Source organism: Phalaenopsis equestris, unplaced genomic scaffold (genome assembly GCF_001263595.1).
Source record: "Phalaenopsis equestris unplaced genomic scaffold, ASM126359v1 Scaffold000223, whole genome shotgun sequence".
Classification (NCBI taxonomy): Eukaryota; Viridiplantae; Streptophyta; class Magnoliopsida; order Asparagales; family Orchidaceae; genus Phalaenopsis; species Phalaenopsis equestris.
In genome coordinates this window covers 1891807-1901771 of record NW_018164665.1, presented here as the reverse complement: position 1 = coordinate 1901771, position 9965 = coordinate 1891807, and the positions used below count along the sequence as shown (strand labels likewise).

Here is a 9965-nt window from a genome sequence, read left to right as displayed (position 1 = left end):
AGTTAGGAGCGGCATAAGTTGGGAGCCATGTAAATTGTAACTGCTTACATAAGCCATAGTTGGGAGTTACATGAGATGTGAGCCACGTATATTGTAGTTGATCACATAAACTATAGTGGTATGCTATAATAATACCCGTAGGCCACGAAGGCTGAAGTTGGGAGATCCATGAGCTATGAGACAGTAGGTTGTAATTGGTTACATAAGCCATGGTGGTGAACAATAACACTTGTATGCCACATAGGCTGAAATTAGGAGTTGCATGAGTCGTGAACCACATATATCGTAGTTGATCAAATTGGTTGTAATGGTGAGCTATTATCCTTAAGCCACAGAGGTTGAAGTTGAGAGCTACAAGAGTTATGAGCCAGTCATGTCGTAGTTGGTAACATAGACCATAATATTGAACTGACATAAAATCTGTAGGTTACAGAAGGTGGAGTTCGAAGCTCCATGAATTATGAGCCACCTAGGTCATTGTTGGTCACATATGTCATAGTGGAAATCTGTCATAACATTTGTAAGTCATAAAGACTAGAGTTAGGAGTTACATGAGTTGTGAGCCATATAGACTGTAGTTGGTCACATAGGCTGTATTGGTGAGCTACAATAACGTTCATAGGTATCAGAGGTGGGAGTTAGGAGAGGTATGAGATGTGGACCTTATAGACATTGTATTCGGTCACATAGGTCGTAGTGGCGAGCTACAATAAATATGTAGACCACATAGGCCAGAGTTAGTTGCATGAGTTGTGAGGAACATACACTATATTTAGTCACATGTGCTGCAATGGTGAGCTACGAAAACGTCCGTAAACCACATAAGATAGAGTTGGGAGCTAAATAAGCTGTGAAGCACGTTGGTTGTAGTTGGTCACATAAGCAATGACTGAAAGCTTGCGATAATGCTCATAGGTCATAGAGGTCAGAGTTAGGAGTTGTATGAGTTGTATGAGTTGTCAGTCATGTAGGTCGTAGTCGGTCACGAAAGTCATAGTAATGAGTTGCAAGAGCATCAATTAGCCACTAAGGTCAGAGTTAGGAGCTATATGAGTTGTGAGCCAAGTAAATCATAGTTTATCACATAAACCATAGTGATGGGCTACAATAATGCTGATAGACCATAGAAATCAAAGATATGAGATACATTAGTTGTGATCCACGTAGGCAGTTGGCCACATAGACTGTAGTGGTGAATTGTGATAACATTTGTAGGTGACATATGCTGGAGTTAGGAATTGCATGAGTTGTGAGTGACGTAGGTCATAGTTGGTCATATATGTCGTAGTGCCAACATGCAAGAGTGTTAGTTGTCCATCAGAGGTTGTAGTTGCTACTATATCTGTAGGCCACTACATTAGAGACATCACTTGTTGATATGCAATGTAAAGAGAAAACTTCAGGAGTCTAGAGATGGTCGTTGTATTCTTAGTTTTGTGGTTGCAAGCAGTTATTACAAGGAGTTATCACTGTAACTTTGGCACGCCACAATCGGAGTACGTTGTTGCACAATATTTAGACATTGCATTACTTTATAGAGGGCTTTGTTACTCTGCAACGTAGATCATTGCTCCACACGATGCTTTGTTGCTCTGCAATTATGTCATTAATCCATAGAGTGCTTCATTACAATGTATGTTGTAACTCCGCAAAGTCCACCAATAGTAACGAGCAGAGGACGACTGATAGTGGTTCATAATAACCGATGAGCAATGATCACTGGTGGTCAACAACTATGAAGATAGAAAATGATCGTTGGTTCTTAAGTCAATAACAACTCTTGAAATTGACATCTTCTTCTCTTCTTCAGGTCCAGGTCTCCCTCTCTCTTTCATGAAGGGAGTAGGATCTACTTTTTTTATTATAGTAGTGACATCCCCTGTAAATAAGGTAGGAATTCGAACCACTCCATCGAACTTCCAGGAGTGATTTCCTTAATCAGATAACATTTTATGGACAATTAAGTGTCTTAATGATGTCAGAACTGAGTGATTATGGACACGCTAGACTCTTCTCATCAAGACACTAATTTGACCATAAGCTTGTCAGATTTTGGATTTGTTTGACCTTCTAATTAACCATCCAAAGCTTCTAAAAGTGATTTAATGACTTGATTTGACTCAAATTAGATCAAATTTAGTGGCATTGGGTTTGCGTCGTCAGTTTGCCTATAAGTTTGTTGAAATTGAAGCTCTAGATGATTTTTAATTTGAATTGGAATATTTTAATCTCCAAAAATGCCTTGAGATCTGTGTCAAATGCTTTTAGATTCATGTCAAATGATGACATTTGTTGATGATATATTAGTTGCTCCTAATTTTTGGTTGATTTCTCTTATTCGTCTGAAGATTCTCAACATAAAAAAATTGGGCAAAAATTCTAAGAAATTTGAAAATTTTGAATTTTTAGGGCGCCCGTGGTGATTAGAGGTAGGCAAAGTCTGACTGCTTGATGTGGAGGGAGAGCACGAATTACGAGTCGATGGGTCGGAGGCTGAGCGGTGCGACATGTTTGCGACACACCGAGCCAGAGAGGGCTGGAGTGTGCTGACCGGAGAGTAGGCTGGTTGGGCCCATGATGTTGGACTAGTGTGCCGAAACGAGCCTCCTAACCCATGGAATGGGGCATGGTCACACCGACAGAGCCATCAGATGGCAATGGCCTAACATCATGGTTCTGACACGAAGACGGTGGCTAAATATCCACCTTATGAAGGTGGAAGCTGTAGCGATCGGTTTGCAACGTCTAGCGAAGGTCACCCTAACGACGGTGCCCGAGCAAAAATTGACCGACGATCGTGGTATCTGTGTATTAGTGGTATGATGACGGTGATGGTGGCTCCCGGGCAATGGCAGTCCACCAGCGGTAACAACAACAACTCGATGATAATGGAGTTGTCAGTTCGACTTAGAAGGTGGTCCTACACAACTTCGAACATTAGCTGTTTGACCTGGAGACAATAGCTGGGCTACTCCCATGACAGCGCCTTGAAGACAGTGGTTGTGATGGCAACTGTTGGGCATCGATGATCCGACGGTGATCGACAGCAGTGGACGGGTGAAGATGCGGATGTCAAAGTAGCCGTAGTTTGCTGCCAATGTCAGTTGATTCAAAAATAATTTATCATATATATTCGCTTCATTTAGAGCGCTGCTCTATTTGGTCCAAGCTCCATTAAGAACAATTAAACGACAGTGTACACGACCGTTACGGATACGAAGGTAAGTTCAAAGGAAGGTGACGATATCTCGTACCTTAAAGACACTGTGCACCAGTCCGCCATGGCCATCGTCCCCAGCCGGGATAAAATCACTGACCGGTGAACAAAAACTCACCGTCCCGGACACGGGGAAATTGTACAATTCAATTAATAGACCCGCGCGGGGAGAGCTCAGAGGCTGAAGCACTCACTATTACCTGAAAAATATAAATTTTCCACTCTCTTTCTCTATCTTGCCCCAAGATTCCCCCTTTCTCCCTCCTCCCCTGTTAAAGTCCCCGGGAGCTGCGTGAGGAAGAAGACGGCAGACACAGGGAACGCCTGACAAGCCGGCGAGGAGCTCATTAGCCGTCAACAAGGAGAGGGTGAGGTTTTCCTTAATGGCGGTCTCATGAATCTTTTGTTATGTTCTGAAAGCCGTTTTCTTAATCCGATTTCTTCTGTATTTGCAAGTTTAGATAAAGTTTAGAACGGAGAGGAAGAGTGTTGGAAACAGATGGTGTTGATTGATTCTCCTTTTCTTTTTCATCTTTTTCCATAAGATCTGAGCTTTGGTTTCGTCCATCCTCAATTCTTTTTCCTCCTCCGTTGTCCATTTTGAGGTAATTAGGGTTGCAGACAGGCATTTAAAATTTGAGAAACTAGTGTTAATGGAAAGATTTAAAAAAAACCAGTTGCCCCAATGTCACGGCATTAGTGACCAGTGAGTGGCTTTGTTTGTGTGACCGCCAGTTCACTGCTGTAGCCCAAAACCCTAATTTTATAACTTCCATCTATTTACTTTTTCCTCTTCTTTCCTGTATCGCCCACTCCAGCTCCATGAATGATTAAAACTCTTTTTTTTTCTTTTTTCTGTGTTCTGTTCTCTGCTGCTTCACAGTGGATGTCTTGTTTATTTGTAAGTTAGAAAAGGTTTTTGGTTTGCATATATGTTGTAGATTATAACTCTACATTATCTCTGTGTCTCCATGAACGCTTCTGTTTCTTTGTTGTTGCAGTTTTTTAACGTGGGAGGAAGAAGAAGACTTCACGATTCATAGGAAGATTAAAGATGCCGACATCAAAAGCCAGGTTTTTTCTTACAATCATTTTCCGCCATTTTTATAAAGTTTAGTTCTTATTTTTATTTGATTAGTTGATGGCCAATGGGGTGCATGTGACAATGAAGGCAAAGGATGGGACCAAAGATGTATTTTTTATTTGTTTCTCATCTTATCATATCTCGGAGTAGTTTGATGATCTAGGTGTTATCCTTGTGAGCCCTGGATTTTCTAAACCTTTCACGTGACCTGATTCAGCTCTTGAATTTCTTGGCATTGGTTGTTTTGTAATTATGAATCTCTGGGACCTACTGAAATTTTAGTTTTGCTGAGGGAAGTTTTTGTAGATTGAACCTCATAAGTCTAATAAATTCTTCTATAACTCAATATTTTCAAATGAATTTGAGCAGTCATTTTTGTTGATTGGAAGGGTTGGTGTAGCTCCAGTGGCAGACAAGATTAGAGAGTCGTCTTAGATGGTTTGGTTTCTTTAAACGTCCACCTGATGATCCGGTTGGGACAGTAGATATTTTAGATTTGACTTGTGTTAAGAAAGACAGAGATAGACCTAAAAAGACTTGAACATATTGTTTATAGAGTGATCTTATTTTATTAGAATTAAATGAAAATATGACACTCAGTAGGACACAATGGAGAAAAAGGATTATGTAGCCGATCTCACATAGTGGGATAAAGACTTGTTGTTATTGTTGTTTTCTTCTTACAGTGCCAGGTAATTGCACCCATGATTGATTTTTTGAAAGCTTTAATTTCTACTAGTGAAAGTTATTTCATTTTGTGCTTCTTAAAGTCTTAGACATTCATCATAGGCCATGTTTAAAGAATTTTAAGTCAAGTAAATGTTCAACAACTTTGCAGTTACTTCTTATTGCTAGTTTCCATCGCAATTAAATCTTTTTTTTTTCGAACTGCGATTATTCTTTGACTAGGAATGGATCGTCAGAAGTTCCTCAGAAGACTTCTCCCGTCACTCCCAAGTCATCTCGCGGATCAAAGAAAGCGGGCTCTGAATCTGATTCAGTCAGTTCAAAGCTCACACCTGGAAAGAGCTCAGCTGAAAGAAGTCCCAAGATCACCGAACGCCGGTCGCCCAAAAGCCCTGTGTTTGCGGTAGGCACAAACTGCGAGTTTGCTAAACTGATTTGTTGCTTGTGATATGCTGCAACTAGGAACAAATTCCATATTAATTTGACTTGAAAACTGCTATTTTAGCATTAGTTTTTGGCAATTTATGCTGAAACTTATAAAGATTTTACAGTTAGAATCTTTATTTATATTTTCATCATTTTGTCAACCTCTTTGAATTCCAGAAGAAGCTGTTGGTCAAACCGAGTGACCTAGAGAATGAGGTTACTCGTCTACGAGATGAATTGAAGAAAACAAATGATCAGTTGAACTTGTCTGAATCATTGAAGAAGCAGGTACAACTGGAATCTGAAGGGGTCATGAAAATGCTCACAGCCATGGAAGGAAAGCTTGAGGAGTCACAGAACCAGCTTGCGGAGTTCTCCACCGCAGAGAATGCTCGTCGTCAAGAGCTTCACAAAATCTCTCAGGAGCGTGATAAGGCATGGCAATCTGAGCTTGAAGCCCTCCAGAAACAACATACAGATGACTCAGTGGCTCTGGAATCTTTGATGAATGAGATTCGAAGGCTTAAACAACAGCTTGATATGGTTATGAAATCTGAAACATCCCAGGTGGAGGATTCTGAGACTGTACAAACTGAATTAGCAGCCTTGAAACAAGATATGGAAGCTACCCAATCCACTGTTGAGAACCTTAAAGTCCAGATTAATGAGAAGGTGATAGTAGAGGAAGAGGCAAAACTCGCAGCTTCTGAGATCCAGAAGCAGTTAGAAATGGCCAATGCCACCATTGAAAGTCTCCGTAGCGAGGGATGCGGTCTACAACAGTCCTTGAACTCTGTAACTTCCAATTTAGAAGAATCTAAACTTCGAGTCAGTGCACTCGAGGAAATGGTGAAAGAACTTCAGTTGTCTGTAGAAGATGATGAAGTAGGAGGGAAGCCTCCATCTGAAGCTGAATCTGTTGCATCAGAATCTGAATTGGAACTATTGAGGGCTGCCCTTGAAGCAGCGGAGGCTAAGCTCCATGAGGAACAAATTGAAAGCACTATGAAGATCCAATCAGCAATTGAGATGGCTGAGCATGTGAAAGTTGATGCAGGGCTGAGGGAATTAGAACTGGAGTCAACCTTACAGAAAACAACTGCAGAGCTTTTAGATTTGAAAGCTCGCCTTTTGAGTATGGAAACGGAACTCCCAGCCATATCGCGAATGAATGAGGAATTGAAAGATGAAATGGATAAGGCAATGGCAAGCCATTTTGATTCGGAGATGAGGCTGATAAAGGCTAGTACAGAAGTCACAGAACTGAAATCAAACCTCTTGGATAAGGAGACACAGCTGCAAAGCATTATGGATGAGAATGAACAGCTAAAATTGGAGCTCAAGAGAGACAGGGAGCATCAGGAGAATTATGCTGCAGCTATATTGGATGCCGAGAGAGCAAAAGCTGCAGAACAAGAAGCACTGATGAGACTAGGTATTGTCAATGGGGAGGCTGAAAAGAATAACAAGAAGGCAGCAAAGGTCTTGGAGCAGCTTGAGGCTGCTCAGGCAGTGAAATCAGAGATGGAGGCTGAGCTGAGGAGGCTTAGCGTGCAGTCAGATCAGTGGAGAAAGGCAGCTGAGGCAGCTGCAGCAGTTCTCACACCAGGGAACAATGGCAGAATAGTTGAGAGGACGGGCTCTCTTAATTCAGACTACAATTCACTGCTCCCTGGGATGCTGCTAAGCTCCCCTTTCTCCGACGACTTGGATGATGAATCTCCCAAGAGGAAGAATGGCAATATGCTGATGAAGATTGGCGGATTGTGGAAGAAGGGCTCAAAGTGACCAGATTTGATCTAACTGGTGAGTTAGATGTCTGCTCTCTCCTGCAAGATCTTTACTGTGAATAAAAATTTGATATTGTTCCATTTTTGTTTCTCCGGCCAGGTCATTATTCTAAGGAGGATTTGCAGCTGTTTTGCTGTCATGGGAGATTTTCGTTGCTTATTTTTTTATCTGCAACTCCGGAAGTTGAATTTGGGGTACTTTTGAACATTATTGTATAAATATTTTCTTCTTTTTTTAAAAAAACTTAAAACTGTCTGTGATCTCATCTGGGGCTCTAGAGCATGGATTTTATTTGCCAATTTTAATGATCAGATTTGAGTTTGATTTCTATGGTATTTTATAGCAGAAATACTCTTTTTGTTGTTGCTTCAAGATTGGTGATCAAAATTTTATTATGATTCATATTCTTCATAGTCTCTCTCTCTCTTTCTTCTACCTCCTTTTTTTTGGAAACATATTACATGTGGTGTCCAGAATTCATCTGGAATCCGAACTACGTATACAACATTGTTGTACATGTTGTACTCAAATGTGTTTGTGCACAACTTGTACAATAGGGGTGCAAATGAGTCGAGCCAGCTTTCGATTGTGCCTAGCTTGCAAAACGACTCGAGCTCGGCTCGTTAACGAGCTCACAAGCTGAGCTTACCGAGCCATGAGCTCGAGCTCTTCCCGACTCAGCTCGTTCGCTCACGAGCCGTTCTGATTAGTTTACCACTAGTCATTTCAGTACATTTTCTGATGAGCCCTTGGTGCCTTTTCCTTCAGCCACTGATACTTTCTCCAACGAGCTCCCGTAAAAATTGAGTTTTTAGTTTGAGATCGCAAGCCAGCTGCTACCGATACGAGCCGAGCTTGAGCTCAAAGTGTTTACACCCCTAGTGTATGACAAAATTGTACACACCTCATATGCATCTGGACTATGCACATAATATTCTCCCTCTTTCTTCTTGATTCATAATATGTCTTCATTCAATTAGTCGCATAAAAGTTACTATAGAGAATATAAGATTGGCTAACACAGCTAACGAAAAGAAGTAAAAACTAAGTAGTCTAATGTATACTAGATCTATGATTTTGTTCAATTATTGCACAAACCTTTAGCTTGAAGCAAAAGACTTAAAAGTATTTTAGTAATTCTTCCTCCCAACCCCTCCTCTTTCATAAGTAGATCTCTCAACTTAGAAGCAAAGTCAATTGATTTTGAAATTTGGTTTTAAATATTACCTTGATAATATATATTCATATGTCAATATGATTATATTTTTTAATGAAATATTTAGTCCTTCATTGGTTAAATTGCACTTTAATTGTGGCACAAGATTATGATTTTCTTAATCTTGTTCTTTAGCTTGTTAAACTATCATTTAAGCTAATTGCTATCTTTTATAGCCTTAGTAGTAGCTATATATTTTGATTATGCAATTGATAGAGAAATAAATAGTTCTATTATTGTAAAATAATATAAATTATTTATGCTTGATAATTAATGGATTGATGTGTGCTTGTAAAATTTAGTGGATTTTATTCCAAGGAAGAGCTTTAAAATTGCAATCTAACTCTTCTAACAGGTCGAAAGGAAAAAAAAAAGATTATTTTAAGTTGTGGCCTATATTTTACTTGAATAAAAATGCTAATTTCTCTATCTTTTATTTTGGCTTTGATTAATTTGATTCCAATGACCTACAAATAACATTGTATCATATCATAACCTCACCAAAACTGAATTTTTGTATGATTCTTACCATTGTCTATTGAGAGTCAAATGAAACAAATGTTCTAAACTAATCACCCAATCATCAACAATGGAATAAGTAGCAACTTTCAAATACTTAGAAATCCATATGTACATATGATGCCATTGAAGTTGTGAAATCTCTCAAGTTGAATGAAGCTGAACTTTTAAACATCGAGACAACTTTTGGTGTAACCATGAAATTTTATTAGAAACTCCAAAGTTAAGTATGCTCATACTGAAGCACTCCTAGAATGGGTGACCTCCTAGGAAGTTACATCAACAGGGCAAACCTGTGAGTCTATTTAGCCAAAGCGGACAATACCTTGATGAGTAAGAGTTCAAGTCTTCGTAAAAATATCCCTAAACTCATGCTTTTCCCCCCATCTCTTTCATATTATATTGAGGCTAATTTTTCTTGTAATGTATTTTCTTGCGACATAAAAGATTTAAATTTTGTGTTTGACTTGGACAAAGACTTGATTTTTTTTTTCTAATTCTTTTCTAATTTTATTTATATTTTGTTAGAATTCGTAGTTGTTTGAACCTCTTTCAATGATATGATTTTCCAAGCATATTTCAAAGCCTCAATAAAGCATAATTAAATTTAGATAATGAATTTAAAATGTTGATTGCATGATCCTCATCATCCATCTTAACCTCAAAATTTTCTAAATCTATAATAATTTTGTCAGAAATGTGTGTCTTGTTCTTTATAGTCTCTCTCAAACATCTTAAACAAAAATACTTTACTTTTATTATAAATCTCATTTACATATTTAGAATAATTTACATCTTTGTTAATTTTAACCACAATTCTATAAAAATGATTTTCTTCTACCTCAAGTTGATTATTGTTGTACACATACAACATTAACATAATATATGTCATTTTCATCATTTCTCCATTTTTGTGTGCATCTTAAGATCCAAGCTAGAATTTCTTACATCTCTAGACTTTTGCCATCTTCATGTTAACAAAATGGCCTTCATCTATTTCATTCAATTTGAGAATATATATATAT

General features: G+C 38.8%; 1 protein-coding gene across 2 annotated transcripts; it reads left to right on the top strand.

The window, feature by feature from the left end:
- Positions 1-3303: 3303 nt before the first annotated feature.
- LOC110023266 (interactor of constitutive active ROPs 2, chloroplastic) lies at positions 3304-7439 on the top strand. 2 transcript variants are annotated; one of them, XM_020722588.1, is made up of 5 exons: positions 3304-3585; positions 4219-4291; positions 5211-5391; positions 5595-7220; positions 7305-7439. In XM_020722588.1, exons 2-4 carry the CDS (start codon positions 4272-4274, stop codon positions 7200-7202), a joined length of 1809 nt encoding a protein of 602 aa, XP_020578247.1. In that variant the 5' UTR covers positions 3304-3585; positions 4219-4271; the 3' UTR covers positions 7203-7220; positions 7305-7439. The 2 variants fall into 2 exon arrangements, with proteins under 2 accessions (XP_020578247.1, XP_020578246.1); XM_020722587.1 differs by having other exon boundaries at positions 3306-3585; positions 5592-7220.
- The last annotated feature ends 2526 nt before the right edge of the window (positions 7440-9965 follow it).